Source organism: Talpa europaea, assembly GCF_964194135.1.
Source record: "Talpa europaea genome assembly, chromosome: 8".
NCBI classification, from domain to species: domain Eukaryota; kingdom Metazoa; phylum Chordata; class Mammalia; order Eulipotyphla; family Talpidae; genus Talpa; species Talpa europaea.
Genome location: NC_140075.1, coordinates 108,522,681 through 108,547,423, shown reverse-complemented (window position 1 = coordinate 108,547,423; position 24,743 = coordinate 108,522,681). Strand labels below are relative to the sequence as shown.

General features: G+C 37.8%; 1 protein-coding gene across 18 annotated transcripts in view; it reads left to right on the top strand.

The window, feature by feature from the left end:
* NRXN3 (neurexin 3) overlaps nucleotides 1–24,743 on the top strand; it is a gene marked incomplete at both ends in the record, with an annotated part of 1,501,492 nt that overhangs the window by 1,347,333 nt on the left and 129,416 nt on the right. For 10 of the 18 annotated variants that reach the window (XM_084241405.1, XM_084241404.1, XM_084241395.1 and 7 more), the window contains one exon: nucleotides 6,821–7,128. In XM_084241405.1, the coding sequence (XP_084097531.1) occupies nucleotides 6,821–7,128 (308 nt within the window). Of the gene's footprint in view, nucleotides 1–1,550; nucleotides 1,641–6,820; nucleotides 7,129–24,743 lie in introns of all 18 variants that reach the window. The other 8 variants (XM_084241403.1, XM_084241402.1, XM_084241406.1 and 5 more) reach the window with 1 other exon arrangement.

Here is a 24,743-nt window from a genome sequence, read left to right as displayed (position 1 = left end):
TATTTTCTGCAATCCAGTTAGGGCCCTGTAGATGCCTCTTTCATGAAATTTATTGGGTTTTTGTATGGCTAGTTGGTTGATTGGTTTTGTTTTGTTTTATTCCCGAACAGTGAAGATAAATGGTCAGTTTCCTAGAATAATTGGTTCAAAGGATAAATCACTGGGGAATCTTGGAAACTTCTTGCAATATTACTACCCCTTTCCCATCAATGACCCTCACAGAAGACAGGTTCTAGTTCAGTCACATATGGAATCTTCTGTGTCAATAATAATTCCTATATAGAGATGGCACTAAGACTGAGATGCTTAGTGCAAGCTTTTATTCACTTGCTATATTTAATCCCAATGTCCTTCCTGACCTTTAGTCTTATTTTTAAATGGTTTCCAACCCAGCTTTATGAGAGTTTGGTTTCATTTTTAATGTTGGTGATTTGGAATGGGATTCCCTAAGTTTCAATATGGGACTGTAAGTCAAATGTATTGATAGTATATTAGATTTCAGTAGTTTCTGCTTGATCACAGTGAACAGTTCCCAAATCATGGTTCTATTATTTTGTGATTTTGAAGCATATCCATTATATCTTTACAACACCACTCTCCTCCAAGTCTGTCCTAATTAAAGAAATCATGCAGGGGTGGTAACTATAGTTATACTGATGAAGGGGGACGATAAGCAGTTAAAAGCATTATGTTTGAGGTTTGAAACAAGATATTTTATGCGTGAAAGGAGTATCCCTAACAAGCTTACTGGATGGGTGCTTTTTCAGGAAGCACCTCTAACAGAGCAAGATCAAGAATGAACTATAACATCTGCATCTATTTATAGTAATAAAGTCTAGGTACTTGAATGTCTGCAAATGTTACATCGCTATACTTACAGTGATATATGTGAGTTGATATTTATAGATATTTACTTTGAGTTTTCTCATTTTTTAAAATCTGGAACAAATGTGGACAAAGAGATAGAGATACAAAGAATCATCTGTAATATCCTAACTATCAAACCTATTGGGATGCCAGGGCATCGAAGCTTAAATTGTCTTTGTTGGTTTCCCTCTGCCAGAATGTAGAACAAGTGCAAATGCTCAAGAGGAGAATAAAGAAGAACATGGTCTCATGCTTCTGATAGGGTAGCATGAAAGTGGATCATGCATGAATGAGGCACTCAGGGTCACCTACCACCTTATGAGACTGGTCTGCCAGGTGAATTACTCATCGTCAAGGAGAGTGTTGTGCCTCAATTGACCCAATTAAGATGTGGTTGAAGTGAGATGGTGAATAGTGAAGACAAAATCATTTCCATGCAATACCAAGTCTCCTACTGATCCCCACCTCATATTTTAAAATGTGATGGAGAACCCCATAGCTAAGTCCAACCTGACCTCAAACCTATCATTCAAGGGCAGAATGACTTCGACTCCACCTCTACTAAAGATAAATTGATATCTCTCTCTAAAAACTTCATAAAAACACACCAAAAACCTAGGATGTTTTTTATTGACTTATTGACTTTTCAGATTGTTCTTTAAGCTGTTTTTTAAACTTTTAAGGCAACACTGATAATGAACGCTTCCAAATGGTAAAACAGAAAATCCCCTTCAAATATAACCGGCCCGTAGAAGAGTGGCTGCAGGAAAAAGGTAACCGTCGTTAAAACTTTCATTTTAAAATCATTTGATTCTAAACCCTCATTTTTAAAGCCTGCAAATAAATGTTCCTTAAATGATAATCGCCTGCTGCATAAATGACTGTTTTAATTTTCATTATAATTTGTGTCAGCTTCCACCTGCCATATGTTGATAAATCATGCTATAATACATTGCCATTAAAATACAGTTAAAGGGACTAACATCTAACTTGCTATCAGCATGACAACCACAAACAAGAAATTCCAGGAACCTCTAAAAAAGAAATGTATTATGGCAATTTAACCACTGCATGACATTATTTGTTAATTTGTTTTAAATTACCTCTTATACCAAAGCTTTCTAAAGAAATTTCAAAAGCACTTTTAAAACTCACATCTTGAGGCTGTTTTGGCTTTACCATCTGTAGTATATGGGTAACAGAAAAAAATCTTAGATCAATTCTTGTAACGTAAACTTCTTAAAACAAATGTTATATGGGGAGCGATGTTTTCTAACATTTGTTTTTAAACAAAGAATGAGAAAGATGCATTTTGCCTTTAGATTCAAACTTCCATAGGCAAAAGTATTTCCTCAGAGGTTAATTGTGTTCTCGTTGCTGACCTAAACTTAAAAAGAAACTATTTTTACACTTTGGTTGCCTGATACCCCTGTGTATTTGGTATTTATGCAACAAAAGTGTAAGAGGTTAAGACAATGAGTTGGAGAAGGAAAGGCTCATGAAAGGCAAAACAGCAGTTTCTAATTTGCTCCAGAAAATAACCACTTTGTTAATAAAAGAGGGCAGCGGTTATACCCCGTGTTGGAATTTTCTGTGTGGCTTCTATCTGTTAATTCTTGTCTTTCAATGAAGAATTTTTTTCTTTCTTTGAGAAGTTATTTATTCTGTTCTTTCCTGAGCCAGTATGAACTACTCTTGTCTCAAACCTTAAGCCACAAGAGCTGCATCTTGTGTGGAAAATGGAAATAAGTTAGATTCCTAAAATCTATAGAGATGGGAAATAAATCAGGACTGTTAGTTAGTGTCCAAGTCAAAAAGCAAAGGACCGCTACAGCTTTAATGGAGTGAAACCATTAAGACCTTTAACACGGAAAATCCTCACTGAGTCTTAACTGTTTGCCCTGTTTTTAATGTATGTGGTCTAATTAAAAAATAAATTAAGAATAACTCTAAAAAGCAAATAATTTTGTTTAGTAATCAACAGCTCATAAAGTCCCTTTAACATTAAAGATGATGATTGCCTCACTTTTTAAAAAGGAAAAGAAAACTTAGATGCATGTCCGAATCTCATGTGCCTGAGAAAACTTTTTTGTTTTTTTCAATTTTCTGTTAATAATATTTTATTTTACTCCATTGCCTTTTGAAGTCTAAGTTTAATAGCATGCCAGGCATTTTCATTTGTATAAACCATTATAAAGTTATTAGTAGGCTTCTAGTTTTCCTTCTGATAGTGTTGTTATGGGCCAGCTTTTGTGTGGAAGGATGAGTGGTTGGGATTGGGATGGGGTGGTGCAGAAGGGATGGAAAAGACCTAGCTTCTGAGTCAAATATGTGTATGATTATATATGCATATAATATTGAAAAGAATAATTCATCAACTGGAGTTTCTCTCTTCTTCATTATTTTAACTTAAATTCCCTTTTTGAAAAACCAGTTGGTGAGTAACATCTATTCATTCTATTGCTTTACCCCTTCCTCTGTCTAGCTAATTTTTTCTTTCAAAAGGAATAGAAAATATCCACCAAAAGACCTTGTAGAGACAGCAAGTTTTAAAAAGGTAAAGACAGAAGCTTGGCTAGGCATATGGATTAATGTATTAGGAAGTGCTGGGATGCCTCTTTGGAGTTACTTTTGTCATTGGGGAAGAGATCTGGGTCACAGCATTCTCCAATCTCTTTTCTGGTTCTGTCTACTATTGACTGACTTTTTGCCCTGAAACAATCCACTTAACCTCTTTATATCTCAGATTTCCCATCTGAGGGGAGAGGAATAGAACTGCCTATTCCCCAAGGCTGTTCTGAGGTTTAATTAATTAGTCATTGTGCAACACTGGCTAGAGACGTGCAAAGATTTAATTTAAGCAGTATGTGAATTTGATGCCCAAATGAGGTAGCAATTAATGACTTTCAAGAAGATGGACACCTAAGTCAATCACCTCCAAATCCTGTAGTGGTGTTATAACCGCATTTTATATTACTGATGACAGAGCAATTCTCAGTTTGGGAAATAATTCTAAAAAGCACAATCTTGAGTGACATATGATAAAGTATAGTTGATTATATGAGTGACAATAATAAGATATGGCATTGATTTTGAGAAATCTTGGGCAAACGATAAAATTTTCTCTAGTTAGTCCCTTATACTCATCCTAGAGAAAGGAGTGATGGCTATTTGTCACCTACTCTTTTCTTCTTAACTGATAGAGATAAATTAATCCAAAGAGTTTGATTTGGCAAGAGACTGAGTGTTCCACTATTCTGTTATTGACTGCCAGCTTTACTGTTAACCACTTAACGCAAGGTAGAGGGGGCTAAGAGTGGGTTTTGAAACAAAAGTAAGGCAGATCTAGCCAGAAATATACCATGAAACAGACAAATAAAGAAACATACAAATACTTCCTATGGCATGCTGAAACATTGAGACAGAGACCAACTCCTTTCCTGTCTCACTTAGCCAGTGTTTTATTCTCCAATAGGGATTGATCAGATCTCTGGAAAAGCAACAATAGACAGGAGTAGAGAGGTCTCTTAACACCTTTATCCAGGAAACAGGTCTTGCCTTTCTCCATGCTTGGGTCAGTCTTGAAGTGAACAGTGGCAATTGGAGTAATGGAGGTCCATCATTTCTAGCCTGTGGGTTTCAACTTTGCGTTTCAATATTCCCAGACTATCATTTTATTTGTAAGTACTGGCAGAACAGTATCACCAGGAAAGAATATGAGGGCCATTATAGATGTGAAACACTTTAAGGAATAGTAGAAATATAAATCTCCTCCCTATAAACAGTTATAACCATGAACTGATAAAAAGTGCTGGACTATAGACAAATAAAGAGATGAATAAAAATTGTGGCTGTCCAACCACAGAACACAGAACCAAACAAAAAACAGTTTGTGTGAATGGTAGAGAGCCTGGCTTTGGGGCTCTCTGGTTAAGATACTAACTTTCTCCTAGAGGTAACATATAAAGAAACTTCTTATTTATTATGGTAATCTGCCCAAATGCCTGTGTGAGGTTGAGGGTATATTTATTCTCCCTGTCTATTGTAGCATTTATGTTGCAGTATGTTTAGGGCTCCCAGAAAAAGCCACTGTCAAAAATTAAACAGTAAACAGGTAAAAGCTCCAGTATTATTCTGTATTGAAATTTTTGCTGTAATTTGTGTAAAAAAGGAGAGCCCAAAGTACAGGCAACAATGCATGTGCATGTGTCACTAAAGGAATTGGTGGGAAAATGTGGAAATCTGTTAGATCTAATTTGATTGCACCTTTGAGATCTGGGCAATTCTGTTATCATTAAGGCCAGCAGATTCCATTTCCATGCTCCAAATATTTTTATAGAGTGATCATTTTCACTACAGCAAAACTCTCTATTCAACTCTCCTTATCGTAATATTTGAAGCTTCCAGAGGGCTATTATTTATACATTTTGACTAATAGACCCTTAAGTGTTGCCCAAGAGCAGAGTTGACTCTTGTGTAACAGTTCCCTCTGAGCAGATGCATTTTCCTTTCTGTGTCTCTTCTATTTCTTCTGTTATTATACCTTGAGATGGTATTCATATTATATACTGGAAATTCAAGAATAATCACTGTATAGCCTTAAATGCCATATAATAATTGTACAAGTTAATAACCCAGACATCATAGTGTGCCTCTATTCATATTAGAGAGTGTGGAGCAAAAAACTCAGCCTTTAAAAAATATACAGTACTCTCTGTAACAGAAGATTTTTTTCTAGTATTATAGCTAAATCAGGCATAGATTAAGAATGTGTGAAGCATTGTTTTATCATTACTAAAAGTGGAAAAAGTTCAATAAGGATACATTTAATTCCATTAATAAGTTTTCCACCTTCTCCATATGAAATAGCAGAAAGAAATAATCTGAAAACACAATAGTATAAATAGGAGATCTTAGCTTTAAAAAGCTGTTTTTTTCTTGGAAGATCTAGCACTTAAGAAAGAATTTTTAAATAGAAGTAGTTAGGATAAGATGAGATCCACTATTCTAAACTCTATGCTGCCTTGGTTAACCTTATGATAGATTTCTATCCACAGAAACATAAATTATTACCCAAGTGGTAATTCAAAATTAGGTGAGCTACTGATATTCTTCAACCCATTAGCATACTGCTATATTATTTTAAGTAATTTTGTTTTACTTTCTTCATTAATTTGCATCCCCCCTTTTAAGAGTCAATGATTGGGAATGACACCATTTTCTTTCCCCAGCTGAGAAACTTTATTAATGCCTACTTATTTTTCATATCTTAATGAGAGTTTGTATTTTATGACCATTACCCTCCCCCCACCAGAATAGCAATAGAAAATTAATTGTCACAATGTTTATTCAATAGAAAGTATAGATTGAATGTTATATAGTGTGGAGATTTCTAGCAGATAAGGTGCTTGGTAACTAAAATATTCATTATTATAAGTATGCAATGAATCCAAATCTCATAACTGCAATTTAATTTCAATTAATTTAATAATAAGAACTAGTTTCTTTTTAATTCTAATGTTCTGAATCACCTCATTGAGTTTTTACTTGCCATATATAATTCTTTTTACTTATCACTCTACCTTTGTAGGTTAAAAAATCAGTGCAATAGACATTTATGAGTTTCATGATCATCACCTCATTTGGTGGTTTCTTTCTGTCATTCACAACTATACACCCAAGAAGACTGTGATAGTGTTAATCATTTAACCAAGATTTCTCCTTTCTTACAAAAAAAGGAATAGGGACTTGATTAGGGTTTTCAGCTAGACAGTGGAAGAGATAAACTTAATGAAATGTTACTTGCCAGTGATGGTATTGAGTTATTTTAATCCAATTTTCTCTCCTTCAATTGCTCAAGGAAGCCTGTTTTGATGCCTGGTCCATTCAAACCAGGTATGCCAAAAGAGAAAATGTATGGGAATAATGATGTTTCCTCCACCCAATCCACTAGGCCGGCAGTTAACCATCTTCAACACCCAGGCGCAAATAGCCATTGGTGGAAAGGACAAAGGACGCCTCTTTCAAGGCCAGCTCTCTGGGCTCTATTATGATGGTTTGAAAGTACTGAATATGGCGGCTGAGAACAATCCCAATATTAAAATCAATGGAAGTGTCCGGCTGGTGGGAGAAGTCCCATCAATCTTGGGAACAACACAGACGACCTCCATGCCACCAGAAATGTCTACCACTGTCATGGAAACCACCACTACAATGGCTACTACTACAACCCGCAAGAATCGCTCTACAGCCAGCATTCAGGTAAGCCTTCCTCCACATATTTACTGCTTCTACTTTGGGACATTGCTATCATGGACAGTGTAGCCATGTTACTAAAGAGTCTGACTTGTAAGGTGTAGCGCATACACGAGAAGACTTGTAGAACTGATGCCTATGGATACTCACAGTAAGAAGACCCAAGAGGAGAGAAAGATAAAGCCATTGCTAAAGAAGTTATAAAAATCTTGTGGCACTAGTGATTATTTATCATGAGTTAGACCTATCATATTTATTGCTGAAATGTTATTCAAAATGATCAATGAACAATAGTTTCATTATGAAATATTCCCTACTTTCATCTTATTAGCTCTTTTTTTTTTTTTCAATAGCCGAAAGGAAAAGCGGGAAAAGAAAATTGCTGTCATAGGAAAGACTATATTCTAGTTCATTTCTATTCCCGTTCTCCCAGTGGCTTTACTGGAACATGAATGGTTCATTTTTATTGAGGCTAATGGGTAACATTATTAAATCAATGACAATTGAAGCTAGAGGTTCAGCTAATCCTTATAAAATGTAGTCTTTGTGTTTGATATTAAGTTTTGATTAATAACTTGTTACTTTTTGTCCAGTTTGCTTCTTTTGTATTTGACAAGATCCTAATTACATTAGAACATTTGAAAGTCTGAGTTTAGCTATGCAGGAAGTCCTTAGTTTAGTGGTAATGTTTTTTTTTCTTTTTTTCACTTAAAAGTAATTATACCCAATCTAACGCTTCATACTTTGCTGATTCTCATGGCATTTCATAAATCTAGTTAGTAGGGGGTAGAAGGTTAATAGAGTTATTAGCCTTAAATTCTCTAGCATAAAATAAGATATTTCATGTGCTTGTGGGAACATTACCCCTAACCTAGTTAGTATTTGTAGAAGATTCAGTATATCTGTATTTGATCTTTCTGTTTCTAAGTTTTCATACATATCCAGGGCTCAACTGAGAGTTTGGCATCATTCTGCCATTGATTTCAATGGGCATTATCAACTTAGATCAATTATCAATTAAACCCCCATGTTCTCATTCTTCTGAATTAGTTTATATGAATGAGGTAGAGGTAAATATGTTGTCTTTCTTTTTCCTTTTCTTTGAGCAGAAGTATCCAGGCAGTTCCTTCCATGACCTCGGCAGAAACAATTTGAAGCTGTGTGCACTGATAATGTTATCAGACAAATTTTATGTGTTTTAGAAAGACTATTAAGAACCTGGTTAGCATAGCAATCTTAAAGTCACCACATGCTATTACATGCATACCTACACACATGCTCAAAAATAGCTTTTTCTCTGCTGATATTAAAGCAATAACTCCTGACAGTTCTCTCTACTCACTGAAAAGAAGATAAAAGGCAATATATATTTCTATTATGACTCTCTATAGCTCAAGAGCAGATCTGTTTATTGTTGGTGAAAGGATAGTTCTGCCTGCAATGGTCTTGGCAGAGTTGTTCTGTTTCTGTCAAAATACATTCCTCTAATTCTGTGGAAAGCAGAGGAGCGAATGGCTTTTTCTCCACAGGAATGCTTGGTCCTATACTCTTTTTCAAGACCAAATTTCCATGGACCCCAGGAGGGTTTAGTGTAACACAGAAATTGAAGGAATAAGTGTGGTGAATTATCAGGTTTTAACTTTCCCTCCTATAGCAAATACATAAGCGAGGGCAGATTGAATGAGTCTTCCAACTAAGAAGCTAGAGCTTCTGGAGAAGAGTAGGTTGCAAGATACAGAAGTCTTGCAGTGATTATCACTATAACTGTCACAGAAGCTGTTGGCATTTTAGAGGATGTGGACAGCTGGAGGATATTCTCACTAATAGCCTCCTGTCTGTTGTGTTTCTTTTCCTTCAAGATCAGTAATAATTGGATTATATCTACATGTGCTTCCTTTGCTTCTACCAAGGCAATAAAAATGAATTACAAATCTGTCGGCATTCTTTGTTTAAAGGTGCATAAATACATAGCTTTGGAGGAAAGCCAGGCTACTAGAAAAATTGGGTCATACTGAGATAAGGTGTACAAATTGTGTGCCATGTTCTTTGTAAAAATTAAGTAGAGAAAATAATTTGATGCTACGGGTCTTGAGTTTTTGTTGATTGCCAACTTACCATTGAACTATGTCCTAAATATCATAAAACTTAATAGCCTACCTTGTCTCTAAGTACATTGTATTCATCATTTGAGAGCTTTGGTAGGACTGTGGATGCAACAACTCTCAGATTCTGTCCAAGATTTAGGACAGTTCCTGAAGTCTGAAGATGTGGGGTAAGGAAGATTAATCAGAAGCTCTAATATAAGCTATGTGAGCTATCTCAGTCTCATGGTTGAAGCAAAATCAAAAAGGTTTGATCCCTGGGATGTTGGGAGATATTATAAAAAGGGAAAAAAGAGTGGGAGAGACTTGACTTCATGTTCACCAGAACCACCACTGTTCACTTTTTTACCAATGCATAGAATCTTTTAGTCTTTTCCAAATGTTACTCTGTTCTGTCCACCTTTGTTTTGTAACATTGTGAGAGCAGATTGTCCTAAAATTATATTTTTCTAGGAGAAACCAAGTAAGCATAGAAATCCACAAGTATACAAATCTGCCCCAATTTAAAAATCTACTGTCTCCTTCTGAAAGCATAAACTAAGAAAACATGATTTGAGCAGCTCATTTCTGGTAGACCTTGTTAGTGCTGATTTCAGATCAAGGAAAAACACTGCCACTTTTTTTTAATTTATTTTTATTTTTTTTAGTCCTGCTCTTTCCTCTGTGTGAATGTGAACACAGTTTTTGACTTGATATAGTTCCCCATGCTCCATCCTCCTAGAATAATTAATACTTTGATCTTCCTGGTACGATCTTTTTTACAGAACTACTTAGCCCTTGTTATTTTATTCACACCTTTGGCACCGATCATCTTTACCCTAAACTGGGAAGGAGATCTAAGACTGAGAAAGTAGGTACTGGGTGGTAATTCTCAAGTAAAGTTTTGGCATTTAGTAGGTACTTGAAAATACTTATTGAATAAATCAGAAAACAAGATAGGCTTTATTGCATGTCTTATATTCATTTAACAACTAGAATGAATGTGACTTTCAGAAAATTTTCTCTTCAGAATGATCAGTGTGCCTGGGACAATTTTATTTTTTTTTTCAGTGTTAAGAGGATAGCTTTATTAAAGGCATGTATTTGGAGTCAGACTGCCTGGGTTTAGGACCTAGTTCTTTCTCATATAAGCTATGTGATGCTGCACAAGTCACATACGTCCAAGTTAATGATTGCCCATTAAACTTAGTGGCTTAATGCAACAGTCATGTCATTTCCTTTCACAATTTAGTAGGCCAGAAATTTGGGCAGGGGTCAGTAAGACAATTGTTCTGCACCACACAGAGTTGATTGTGGTTACTCAGTGTCTGGTCTAGAGACTCCTACTTCATTCACATACCTTGTACTTTAGTAGATTAACTGAAAACACTGAATTCGACCAAGTCTATTTTCCACTCCATTTAATCTCCAGGACTCTCTATAGGTTTCTCCTGCAGAGTAGCTGCTTGGACTTCTTTCTTGGAGGCTCAGGACTCATGGAGAGTTTTTTAAGAGACAGGAGGTGGAGTCTGCCAGTTTTCAATAGTCTGGGCCTGGAAACTGGCACAGTGTCACTTCCACCAGTTTCTATGGGTGAAAAGAGCAGAACTTTGTAATTTTCAAGAAAGAAGATATGAAATTTACTTCTCAATAAGAAGAGCAGAAAGAATTTACAATTCCTTAACTCTACCACATTGTAAAATGGGAGTGGGGAGAGTACAACCATCATATTACTGTTATGAGGATAACAGTGAGTTAAAATGCTTAATGCAGGTACAGCATGAAGATAACATTAAATGTGTCTTAGCCTCATTATTAAAGTCTGTCCTCCACAATTGATACATAGTCAATACCTGTTCAAATAAGTACCTACCTCAGATCCTTCTCTGAAACTACTTTTTTTTTTAAGATTTATTTATTTATTTATTTTTAAAGATTTATTTATTTATTTATACAAGCACTGGGTACAGTCAGAAGCACAGGAGGGTGAGAGAATTCACCAGGGCCAGAGCAGGGAGCAGAGCAGGCAGAGGACGGAAGTACACTGCTGAGGGGAGCAGCGGGCGGCAGGAGAGGTCTGCGCGCCACGTGGGACCCTCCTCTAGTGGCCGGGGAGCAGCCGGGGATTGAACCGGCACCGCACAGGCTGCCGGCAGCTTCGCAACCCAGCGCTCAACCGCTGCGCCACCAGGGAGGTCCAAGATTTATTTATTTTTATACAAGAGCTGGGGTACAGGCCAGAGGTGCCACCAGAATCCTCTCTGGTGAGAGGATTCACCAGTCAGAGCGGGGAACAGAACAGGCAGACTGACGAAATACGCTGCTAATGGGAGCACAACAGGAGAGCTCTGCTGTACCATGTGGGATTCTCACCGGCTGGCTGGATCAAACCCACACTGCAGAGACTGCGGGCAGCTTCACAGTGCTGCACTCAACCCGCTGCACCACTGGGGAGACCCTGAAACTACTTCTATTTATTGTAGTGTCTATAGTTCAGAGCTGGGACTAGGGGATTTGAGGAGGTAGGGATTTGAAGGCAGGTCAGTGTAAAAGTTGGAAGTTGAAATTAGTCTTTTTTTTCTTCTTCTTTTTTTTTTTTTTTACTTTTGTGTAGACGAACTGGGATAAAGGCCAGAGGTGTGGAAGGGTGAAAGGATTCACCAGAGAGAGAGTGGATAGCAAAGCAGGCAGATTTATTGAAATACACTGCTGAGGGGAGCAGCAGGCAAGACAGGAGAGGTTTGCTGAGCCATATATGGTTTACTTGCCTAGCTAGGGATTGAACTTGGGCTGTTGAGGTGATAGCACTGAGACTTAACCCCTAGGCCACCAGGGAGGTCAGCTGAAATTAGTCTTGACAAATGAAAAATTCTCTGAGATCTCAGGAATGGGCTTCTGCCATCTCACTACACATCTTTAGTCTTTCCATCAGTTTTTAAATCAACCTGGAGTTCTGTGGGCTTTGGAAAACATGTTCTGTCAAAAATCTGCCTATATCCATGTTTGGGGAGTTAAAAAGAAGAATCCAGGGACCTTGACATCAAGGAGTTTATAATCTAAAGAAGGTACTAGGTCTTAACATTAGCCGTCAACATGAGGCAGTGGATTACAATGGTGGTATTTTGGGGAGAAGGCTCATGAATGGGATGACGTGGCTGGATCTTGTGAAAGAGGCAGGTCTGGAACTGGCCTTGTAGAATGAATACAATTGCATAGGTAATAGAGGAACAAATACCAATTTAAGCAAATGACAGAAGCTCAGTTGTGAAAGTCATATAATTCCTGAGCTAAATATCTAATCCAACTAGAGCAGAGGGAATTTGTAAGGGACAAGAGATCTAGATTCTGAGAATTTTGATCTCAGATTCCCCCAAATGACAGATGATCAGGGGGATGGATCTTACTAGTAGGGATAGCCCAGCAACCGTGCAGACACTTGCTTTTATGGCTGACCCCATTATCAGCAGGTCAGCTTCTAAAGTGGAAAAGTTCAATTCAATCTACCCTCAAATTCACTGGTCTTCATTCAGGATAGAAGGCAAAGGGAGGAACAAGAGTCTTGGCGATAACTTTCAGTTAGCATGACCAAAATGTTCCTATGAAAGAGAAAAGCATTGAGAGGAAAATAGTCCCAAGAATAATTTGTGTTATCTTACTGTAGGCCTCAGGATAGAGTCATCAGTGAAGAAAGAGCTCAGGGTGTTCTGTGTAAATTACCATTTAGAATCATTTATAAGCTATTAGAAGAATAGCAATCATGACTCAATTTTTTTTTTTTTTCTTTTGTGCTGGGCATTGGTGAAGTTACCTTGACATTGGCCTGTGCTGCCTGGCCAATCACAATGCTCAGCCTGGGTTAGAACTATCCTAATAAACAAAAATGACTTGAGTGCTTTAGGAAATTTCATTGTTACCTCACACTCACAACAATCATGATCAAATGTGAATTACTCTCAGAAATTCCAGAAGGAAGCCATGATTTTGATACCTGGGGAATCTTCCTTCTGGTTTGCTCTCACTTTTAGAGTGGAGGAAGAAAGAGGCATGCCTCCACCTTCAAACTGATTATTGCAAACAAAAGAAAGCAACTTGTGATTGAAAAGTTGATCCTTCACACTACATGTTCCAGATAGAGTCCCAGTACCATGAATAGAAGAATATGTATTTACAATTAGAATCGTTGGCTTGGACTCCTTGTTCTTCCAATTATTTAGTTGTGTCTGTTTGGGCAAGTTGATCAGCCTGTCCAAGCCTCAGGTTCACCAATACCTTTCCCATAGACCTGTTGTGAGGAGTAAATATCACAGCTGAAAATAATTCAGGGCACAGATGCTGCCATAAATGTTCACTAAATGCTAGACTAGGAAATCTCTTCAACCCATGAGTCTCTTCAGAACCCACAGATCCTCATAGAGCTTAGCTTTCCTGTTGAATCTTACATGAAGAGCAATTTTGTCTATAGCCACACAAACCTACAATGCTCAAGAATATCCTCAGAGGATCCCAGATTGAACCAGAGTACTAAACTCATCAATTAGAAGAGATTTCCTTGAAAGACTCTTAGTGCAAATTGGCTTTGCTAACTAAGCTGACTCTTAGTACACACAAGGCATTTTATTAGGGTAAAACATATCAAATTGCCATTTTTATTTGTGAAGATGGTAAAATATCAGAAATTTCATACGGTTCAACAAAAATGCAGGCCATACATGTTTAGAGGATGTTGTTGTCATTGGCATTTTGAGATTTGCAGAATGCCAAATATTCTGAAGATTCTTTGGATAATCAAGCTCTCTTGGATGGGATGGGAGATAAATTTACCTTGTCCCAGACATGCTGTTCTAACGCTCTAACACAATATAGGTCATTGTTGAATCAACAATGGTTAGACTCACCTCTGGGCCCTTCCACCTTTATCCCTGCTGCTACCAACTTGACAGAAATGAGAGGAGCCTGCACATTCAATCTCTCACCAGTAGACAACAGAGCCTCCAGAGGAAGTTTATTTTTAGGATCAGGGCTCAACTAATATTGATTAACAGCCTAACATAATGTGCGGCTCCAGGACTCAGTTCCTTTCCTGCCAAGTCTCATAACTGGGGAAAGCACTGAAGATTTGTCAGTCTAATTAGACTTTAACTGCCAGCCAAGAAATATCTTCTGTCTACTCCTTGCCTTCACAATAGTACTTTCTTTTCCCCTTTCACAGAATAATTTGGGGGGAAGGAAGTTGAGCTCTAATTTACTGATTACCTGGTAAGACTCTCCAGTGACATTTTCCCTCTGGCACTGCATAATTCTAAAGGGGAGGAAAAAAGCTTGATTGGCTTGCCTACCTCTGAAAGACTTATCTGGTGGCAGTACAAACAGGGAGAGAATGCAAGGTAGTTTCTTTTTTATGGCCCTTTTAATACTTTAATTTTAGTGAATGGTATCAGTACTCTCCAAATCTGTGTTTAGTCCCTTAAAGGGCCTTCTGAGAAGATTCTCTTTGTAGACAGCCTGGAAGTCTGAGAGTTACTAGGAAAAGATTACTTCATTTTTAATAATCACAGCATTGGGTTTCCACCAGAACTGCTGATTAAGTGCCTGATCTGAGCATGAACTATCTGAACAGCTCAGAGGAACATGAGACCTGCCCTTGACTATTCACTGTGGATATCCCCAAATATTTCTAAAGCTCTGTGTGTTTTCTCTGATCATCTGCCAGACTGGCCAAGTCTACAGTCCAAATCCTAACCATGTGGTAGATGGGTCTCCTCCTTGCTCTCTTTCTGCTCATGTTTTCTACCACACCTCTCTTCCCTGAACAGATGACCAGGATAAGGAAGACACAAATGAGGCAGAGTTGTTCAGTCACAGAGCTGGACCTTGTCTCTATGCAAATGTTGGTATTTTGTTTACCATGTTTTTCTCTTTTTTTTGCATAGATGTTGATTTTCAAATATTATAATATTTTTTTATTTATCTCGGTGACTGGGTTTTGCTTAAATGTTCCACCTTTAGATGAGTACCCTGCCCAAGTATGCAATACATATCTGTGTCTTTGCATTTGCATTTTCTCTGCCTATAGCAGCCCTTCTCAGTTATCTGCACGGTTCATGTCATCCAAGTTTCTGCTCATAGGACACCTTGCAGAGAGACCCCCTTGATGATTAGTAGCTTGATGATATAGTAGCTCCCACTCACCTTGTCTTGCTTCATTGTGTCTTGTAGCAGTTATCTCTTCTTGACATTATATAAGGTGTATTAGTTCTATTATATCTGTTTACCAGAATGTGAATTCTAGGACAGTAAGACTTTGTTTCAAATACTGTAAGAGTGCAGCACAGAATAAACCCTCTGTCAATATTGGTTGAATCACATGAATCAGGAACGATCCTCCAGCTCTTTCTAAGGGAGCACATACATCACATGATGCTTGCAGGCTGAATTTCATTTCCAAGCATCCTGCCTCCCAGAAGCCCTCTCTCTATTGAGGCTCACCACTGGAAACTGTTATCAGCAATAGTTTTGCTCCTCTGGAATCCTTGCCTTAAGAACGAGTATCAGCCGCGAATCTTCTTGTGTCTGGTGGGCAAGACACAAGATAGCTTTCATTCTTAAATGTTTTTTCCTTGGGATTTATTTGCCATATAGCAAGGGCTGCCTCTAGCATTTAGAGTTCAACATGCTTTTGGAAATACAGTGTCACCAATTTTCCTTCTCCAATTTCTTCTTATTCCTTTTCAAAATTCTTAATTCTCTGAAAAAAATCTATCTTTAAATATTGAAAAATGAACTTTATTTTTAATGGCCCACTGCTTCTATTCATTGAGTGTATAGAAAATAGAGTGTATAGAAAATAGTGTATAGAGAAGATTCATCTACCTGTTTTATATGTGTGGGTAGGTGGGTGGGAATCATCTACTTTGAGTTACTTCCTTTGTTTTTATCCAGTGTCTGACTATGTTATATAAGCCCATTTATTCCTGGTCATGCCTCTATGAGAAGTTAACTCCATAGTTACCTGTTTATTTCATAATCTTTTAAAAGAATATTGAGAGGGGCCCTCCCGGTGGCACAGCGGTTGAGCACTGGGCTGCAAATCTGCCCACAGCCTCTGTGGCACCGGTTCGATTCCCAGCTGATGGCGAGGGTCCCACATGGCGCGCAGACCTCTCCTGCCGCGCCCACTGCTCCCCTCAGCGGTGTACTTCAGTCCTTCTGCCTGTTCTGCTCCCCGCTCTGGCTCTGGTGAATTCTCTCACCCTCCCACGCTTCTGACTGTACCCAGTGCTTGTATAAATAAATAAATAAATCTTAATAAAAAAAAAAAGAATGGTTTAAGAAATTAAAAAAATAATAATATTGAGAGAGGATACTGTGAAGAAACACTACATTGAGGGAAGAAGCAGTCTCCATGTAGCCCATCAATAGACATTCATCTGGTGGAACAGGACTGCTACAAGTGTAGCTCAATAAATGTTTGCTGAAGAAATGAAATTTGTATAAAGGAATGGATATGTATTGGCAAAGGGAAAAGCAGACAACAGCAGCAATATTATTCATATTCAAGGTAGCCTAAGTCAACCTTGAAGACACAAATTTGTACAAAGAAAGAGCATATTGAAGTAGCTCGGGGGACCTCATCCATGGATAAAGAAATGGTAAAAGCTTAACTTTCAGCAAACCTTGATTGATTTGGACTCTGCTGCTTTGGAACTTATTTTTGGAGATTATAACACCAACTTCATGGATAAGATAATAAAAGCCAAGGGCTTATGTGGATGTGACTCAATAAAAGGTTATTATTATTATTGTTTTTATTTAAAATGAGATTCCAATCTAGGTCTCATATATGTTTTCTTTCTTTTTTTAATTCTGTTACTGGTTAGCCATTTGGTCTCTAACATGGCAATTAGCTTCTTCCTTGAGTCTCCAATCTTCCCATTGTCTCCAATATCTTCATTTACATTTCCTTCTTTTTTTATATTTATTTATTTATTTGTTTGTTTATTTATTTATTTATTTATGCAAGCACTGGGTACAGTCAGAAGCGCGGGAGGGTGAGAGAATTCACCAGAGCCAGAGGGGAGAGCAGAGCAGGCAGAAGGACCGAAGTACACTGCTGAGGGGAGCAGCGGGCGGCAGGAGAGGTCTGCACGCCATGCAGGACTCTCCTCCGGTGGCTGGGGAGCAGCCAGGGATCGAACAAAGCTGCGGGCAGCTTTGCAACCCAGCGCTCAACCGCTGCGCCACCGGGGAGGCCCCATTTTATTTTCTTAGCAGTACCTAACATGGAGCCTTGCACATACAGTAACAACTGAATTAATTTACAAAAGGAAGGGGAAGGAAAGTTGAGGAGAAAGGAGGGTAGAACAGGCAGAAATTCTCTTATTTTTGTTTCCATAAAAACTATCTGCCCATTTCTAGGACTGGATGGCTAAGATTGAGAGAAAAGAATAAATTAACTTTGTTCTAATTAAAACAATAATATAAATAATGATTTATTTCCATATCACCCCCTCTTTCTGATATCTTTTCAAAGAAGTTCCACAAAGACTATTCTATGTTGAAAATAAAGTACTGTCTCTTGAATCACTACAAATAATCAATGATTCCAGTTTAAACTGAGGTTCAAGAATTAGTTCTTTTTTTCCCAGGCAATACATCCTTTTCTTTCTATTTATATATGACAGGGAAATGACTTAAAGCAGCAATCATTGCTAGCCAGGCCTCAGGACAGATATTTCCATTCTGTACTTGACAGGGCGGTAGGAGGAGTGTGCTATGCTTTCATACCTTCCTGGTGCATGTTGAATGATTGTAAAAATTAGAAACACAAGTGAGGTTGTTATGACAGCCTTTGAAACCATCTAATTAATGGCTTGGGTCGTCTAGAGAGCTAGTACTGTTAGCTAAATGGAGAATGTAAGGTTTTCCTTGGTTTTCTCATCATCCAAGGATGAGATGATTAGAGAAATAAATGCATGCCATATCTGTGGTGGCTAGCAGTCATGGAGACAATTATTTCATGGAAATTTGATTGAATTGTGTATATAATGCAGCTTCTTCTATCTTCCATCTCATCTGATTGTATGTGTGTATGCTCACACATGTGTTCATATATAGCCTAGAATAGTGTTTCTTAAAATCGGTGATCTTACCAAAGCACAGATTCTGTTATGGTTCCAGGGTGGGACCTGAGATTATGCTTTTCTAGTGAGCTCCTAGGGGACAGTGTGCTGCAGTGGGGGCAACTCCCTTTATGGAGCAAGGACCTAGTTGGTACTTACAGTTCCTTGCTGAACTGTTATGGCACCTATTTGCCTATTTCTTCCAAATGGTCTCCCCAAACATAGTTCAGGGACTGTCAAAATAGGAAATTTTGTTAACCCAAAACAGTATGTAAGTTAAAGATTCGATGCATAATAATTAAGGAATAGGAAAGAAAAATGTATGCCATTAGACATAACATTTCTACTTCTGGTTCTGCTTTTCCTCTCCTGCTGTCCCTTAACTCTGCTGCATACCCCTGATGCAGATGGAAAAAAAAAATAAAAACATGGTAGATAGAATTTAAATTGTCATAATATTGATTCCCCTTTCTGAGAGGTGACCTCCAATGAAAACAGAAGATGTGAATGATTTTAATCCACTGTAACAATGGAGAACTGGTCCTGACCATCTTGAGCAGTATAAATATATAGTATGACAGATTTTTCTCCTCTGTCTGTTTGCTCCCTCCTCCCAGGTACTGAGAGAGACACATATTCATGCAACTCCAATTCACACTATAATGCACAATGAAATTTCACCCAGCCTTTATCTCTGAGCTGCTGTTCTGATGATTAATGCCCCGCTGGCTGGGAAGCTATTCCACTGCAGAAAGACAAGGAGAGAGGAAGACACATGAAATATATCTCTAAGGCCATTGCTCATTATTATTATTATCATTATTAGTTCCTTACTGCCCTATCTATCCTGTTCGAGAACACTTGATCTATTGGCAAGGGGAGGGGTGACATTTGAAAGTGGATTTCATGAGGGAGAAATGAGCAAGGACAAAGACAGAAACAGACACTTTCTACCAAAGAGAATTAACCTTAGTGGAGTTTTGGTGTCATTCGTTTATTTTTGGCTTTGTTTATTTTATTATTTTTGTGGTTTTCATTTTAAAGTCAAATATAATAGAAGCCTCCATCTGTGTCTTTTTTTTTTCCTGCTTAGGCATTTATTTTTGAATGTGTTCTTTTTGTCTTTATTGAATCTCTCTCTGTAAAAATCAATATGATATAACTTATGCAAATATTATTCCTGACCACTTATGCAAAAGACTGGACAGAATAATTCCATTGCTTTGTTTCTCCCACAATATCATTGCCTCTGTATCCTGGTTGATTTCAAGTTTTTGAAAGAACTACTTTAAAAAAATAACTATGTATGTGTTGTGTCAACTACCCTGTCTGATTTTCTCCTGTTTCTCATTCAAAGAAAGGGTGAGTGCTAAGTAATGTTCAACTCTGTCATTTTCTCGTTGGAAAGATGGGTCCATAATGCAAGCTTCATCAAAAAACCGTGTGTATACTGATAAAATAGCAGATCTATTAACCTGGACAGAGAGGACTATAATCTGATTTATAAAATGCTGTACTTCCAGAGGTGAGTTTATCAGGACAAGGGAGTTGTAGGCTTGGTGCCCACATGTAACTGAGGCTTTAGTTGGATTTTGTATTCAATTAACAAATACTTGAGTAAACTGAGTATGCAGTAGGAGGTAACCTTTGAGGCACTTGGGCTGTAGAAGTACAGAAAACAGAGAGAAAAACCTTTTTCCTCCTGGGGCATATATTCTATTCCACAAGCAGTCAACGCTTCATGACTGGCAAGCTTTCAGGCAATGAATAAAATATATTTCTTGCTTAAAGGAATACCCAGTCTGGTAGGGTTCTAAAATATTCTCTAAGTCTGAGAATACTCATTTTTAGGTCAGTTTTCTAAAGAAACTTTAGCACAAAGATCTGCTATTATAGTCACAGAGGCAGCGGTTGGCTATATTTACCCAGGTCCACTCTAAGAATAAGGTCATTAATTTTCTCCCAAGAAGACAAGTTTTAAATGCAAGCAGACAGCAACAGTAAACCATATTACAATCAAGTGATTGCATATGCAGCACATTTTGATCTTGAGAATTAAGCATAAAATACTTATTACAACTAATTCTGTATATTGGTTTGAGATTATAGTCTCCTGAGGTGATTAAATTAGAAGAATCTCAGAGGTTGTCAGTTACTAAGCCACACAGTCAGGTTGAGATGGACCAAACTGGTTTCATAATTTAAATAGCACATCTCAGGGCAAATCTTTGTATCCCAAAACTGTATATATAAAATTGCCACATTAAAAAAAAATGAACAGTTAAGCAGGGGTAAATTTCATATCTTCATTCAATTTTATTTTCTAAATAGTGCTTAAGTTGAAAACCTCATGTGGTATCCTGGTCCCCTTTAAAGCAGAGACACCATTACTTCAGCTGCTAGGAGTTAGTTTGGTGATGGGCTAAGTCCTTCACTAGGAACTGATCTTGACCAAAGAATCTACTTTGCCCAAGGGCAAGCCCCTTCCTAAGGGGGAAGAGTGGCAGATCATATCCAGTGAATGATGCATAAAGTTGGAGTTCCAGCCCTTTGTCCCAAACCTGGCCAACTGGGAAGGGCCTCCAAGCTAACAGTTCCCTGGGAGTGCTGGGGTCAGCTGCAGTCTTTGTTCCAACAGTATTAAAAGCATTGAAGTCACCTCTTCTCTTCCCAGACTCTGATGACATTCTCCCAAAAACTTCCCACATATAAAACTAGTCCTTCCTGAGTAACCCAATTTACAGCAGTATCTGCAGGCCTAAAAGAAAACAAGCAACAACAGGCTCTCACATCAGAAATCTGTCCCCACTTCACATACCCTGTCGTCCTGTTGCTCATTTGCGACCCTTTTCAATGCTTTTCGGACATTTCCCTTCATATTTCTAACAGCATGCTTATATTTATGTTTGTTGATATAAATTTTGTTTCATTTTTCATATTAACTAATGACTTCTTTTTTCTAGAGAGAAGAGATTAAGTTTTCTCACCCCATCCCTGATACATACTTCCTCACTGATTTCCCAGTTAAAATCTGTCAGATTTTAGTTGAATCAGGGTTTAGAGTTCATATTAGTATGACTTTTATTTATTGAGAACATCCTCTCATTTATTCCATGAATATTCACTTAATGCTCGAAATGTACATGGCACTAAGCACCAGGGATTGAGGATACAACAGGGAAAAAGATGGACGGAATGCATTCTGTTCCTGACATAACATTCTGTTATGATTCTACTTCCCACCTCTTGCAATTCTTGGTTGATAAATACCCTCATCATCTCATTTGATTGTTTTTCTAGGCACCCATTAGTGTTACAGCTAACAGAGCTATAGAAGTCCTTTCAACAGAAACACACAGAATTTTCTGTCTTCCTGCTTTGGTGTGATGGGAGAACTCTCTGGGCCTACCTCACAGCTGTCATCCTGGATCATCCTTGATCCTCATCCTTGGAAATCCTTGGGCTTCACTTATGTGTTAAATTCCAACTTGTGTTTATCTTAGTTCACTCTTTTATTTTTTTTTTTCCTGAAGACATGAAACTTCCCCTAGCCTTCTGAGAAAGGTCATGTGAAAAGTAAAACCATGAAGACAGCATTTGCCTGAAGAATATCTTACCCACCCTCATCCCTGATTAATTGTCTGCCTAGGAGGCACTTGTAGGTTGGAAATCATCTTCTCTAATAATTTGAAAGTAGTTGTCCAATGTCTACAGGCATTCTCTGTGGCAGTCGTTGAGATAACATTTTGACATTCAATTCCTAGAATGTACCAGCTTTTTCTCTCTGAAGTCTCAAGTACTTATCAAGAGACCTCAAACTAACACAACTCAGTTCTCTGGAACTGTATGCTGATACCCTCTAAGCCCCATATTCTTTTATTGGTGTTGTTATTTGCCCATTAGCTGCTTTATGCTAATTCTGGTATAATCTGTGTGGTTAAGCTGTTACTAAGCATATACAGGATGTCTTCACTTAGCATCATGGAGAGGTTCTTAAGCAAAATGACTGAAGGTCCTCAAATACCAGTGTTTCATTCAAGGATAGACATGACTTTTTTCTCATCAATGTTATTAAAAAAGCATTGAATGCAGAGACACTATTGAAGGACATGCTATACAACACACACATACACACACAGTCTCTCTCTAACATATATAGTCTTTCTCATTCACACAGTCTTTCTCACAGACAGTCTTTCTCACATGCATACAACATCTCTCATACATACACAGTCTCACACATGTAGTCTCTCACACAGAGCACATATAGTCTCTCTCACAAACATACAATGTTTCTCACATGCACACAGTGTCACACACACAGTCTCACACACAGTAATTAACTGAATTTCCAGAAAGGCATAGACCATCAAGGGTTACAACATGGTGAGTCATTATATATATATATGCATGTGCTGCCTATGTGATATGATATACATACTATCATATACATGTGTATTCTATCATCTATCTATATAAAATCAACCTACAACTGCAGTAAGAATTTTGATACTACCAACTCCTGTATACTAAAACTTTCAAATCTTGTTGTTGGTGTTCTTTTGGATCCTCTGTTCTTTTTGCTTTCACCATAATGCTCATCCCCTAGCCACCTCACAAAGACTATGAATTAAATAATATTTACAAGTGCTTTGAATATTTTGTATCTTAAAATGAGCATAAGCTCAGTCTTCTGTTTCATGCCAGATGCTTGTATTTTTGAGAGGAGCAAGGATTAGAATTGTCACTTTGGGATTTTTATGCCATGAAACATCAGTCAATGTGTTTGCATGTCGTTCCGTTGCATCATACAGTGTTTGGCGATAAAGTCTGTTCACTTGGCTCTCAGCTTCCTTCAGCTTTATCACTGCTTTGTATGTATCGGTTTTGCTTTACATGTGCTAGTTGATAAGTGATAGGTGCTATAGAAAAATAACTTACCCACAAAAATTCCTGCATTCAAGAGGAATAATGCATTCTGAGGACAGAGATGTGGCTTCATCAGGAAAAAAAAAATCAATGAATTAATGTCAGTGAAGTAATATATACTGGAAATAGGATTTGATTAAGTAATTACACTGAAATATGAGCCAAGGGCTACAGCCACTGGTAGAGAACTGATTAGAGGCCAGGGTGAGAAAATCACAAATAAAATTTGAGCACAGATGTTAAGGATGTCCCCAAAACTATTTCTATAAGGAATCATTTGTATCAGTTTTTCTAACCAGGAAACAAAGATTTCTGGAGGCTGTGAATTTGATCAAAATATTTCAAGAAGAAAGAGGATACATTGCAAAATTCAATTCCAAAGGCATATGGAAAAATGGACACTCTTACAGAAAGCATGCATAAAGTGTTCTTTTGACTCCAGTAATTCATGATTTAAAAAAAAAAAAAGTTTACTGGGTTTGGGTGAATGGCTAGACAGCTTATTATATTATGTTGTAATCAGTAGTAGTAAAAATTAAAAGAAAATATATGTCTATAGGGCCTCCCCGGTGACCCAGCAGTTGAGCGCTGGGTTGCGAAGCTGCCCGCGGCCTCTGCGGCGCCGGTTGGATCCCCGGCTGCTCCCCGGCCACCGGAGGAGGGTCCCACATGGCACGCAGCCCTCTCCTGCCGCCCGCTGCTCCCCTCAGCAGTGTACTTCGGTCCTTCTGCCTGCTCTGCTCCCTGCTCTGGCTCTGGTGAATTCTCTCACCCTCCCGCACTTCTGACTGTACCCAGTGCATGTATAAACAAACAAACAAACAAAAATAAATAAATAAAAAAAAGCATGCCTCTATTAAAAAAAAATTATTAAAAAAAAAGAAAATATATGTCTATATAGAACAATGCCAATTATGTTATTGATAAGAAGGGAATTAAAGTGTTTTGTATGTGTATGTGTGTGTGTGTGTGTGTATATATATATATATATATATATATATATCTCCCTAATTTTCAGTCAGCTAGATTCTTTAGATTCTTTTCTTTTTCTACTCACTTTATTAGGTATTTTTATAAGAGGCTTTTCCTCTTTCTCCCATTGTAAACATTTCCCCCATCTCAGCATTCTTTTTAAATTCAAGAGACATGTTCCTTTGCAATGTATAATGAAAGGCGATTAGGTTAGAAAATATCAGAGATGGTTTTGTCATGTCTGGTGCTGTTAAATCGTATTGTGTCTTAACGAGCTGGGTAAAAGAAACTGAAGGAAAGATCTGACAATTCAATAGCCCTCAGCTGGATCTCCCAGACATCCCCTGAACCCCCAAGACAGAAAGAGACCTAGGTAGTTGGTGGAAGTATTTTTCCTTTAAAGGACTATGGAGACTGGCAAATCTATATTTGGTGGGAAGGCGGGAGGGGGTTTGCAAGGCAAAGTAAGTTTGCAAGGCAGAAGCAACATCCCCAATATTTAATTTGAATTAAAGAGGGT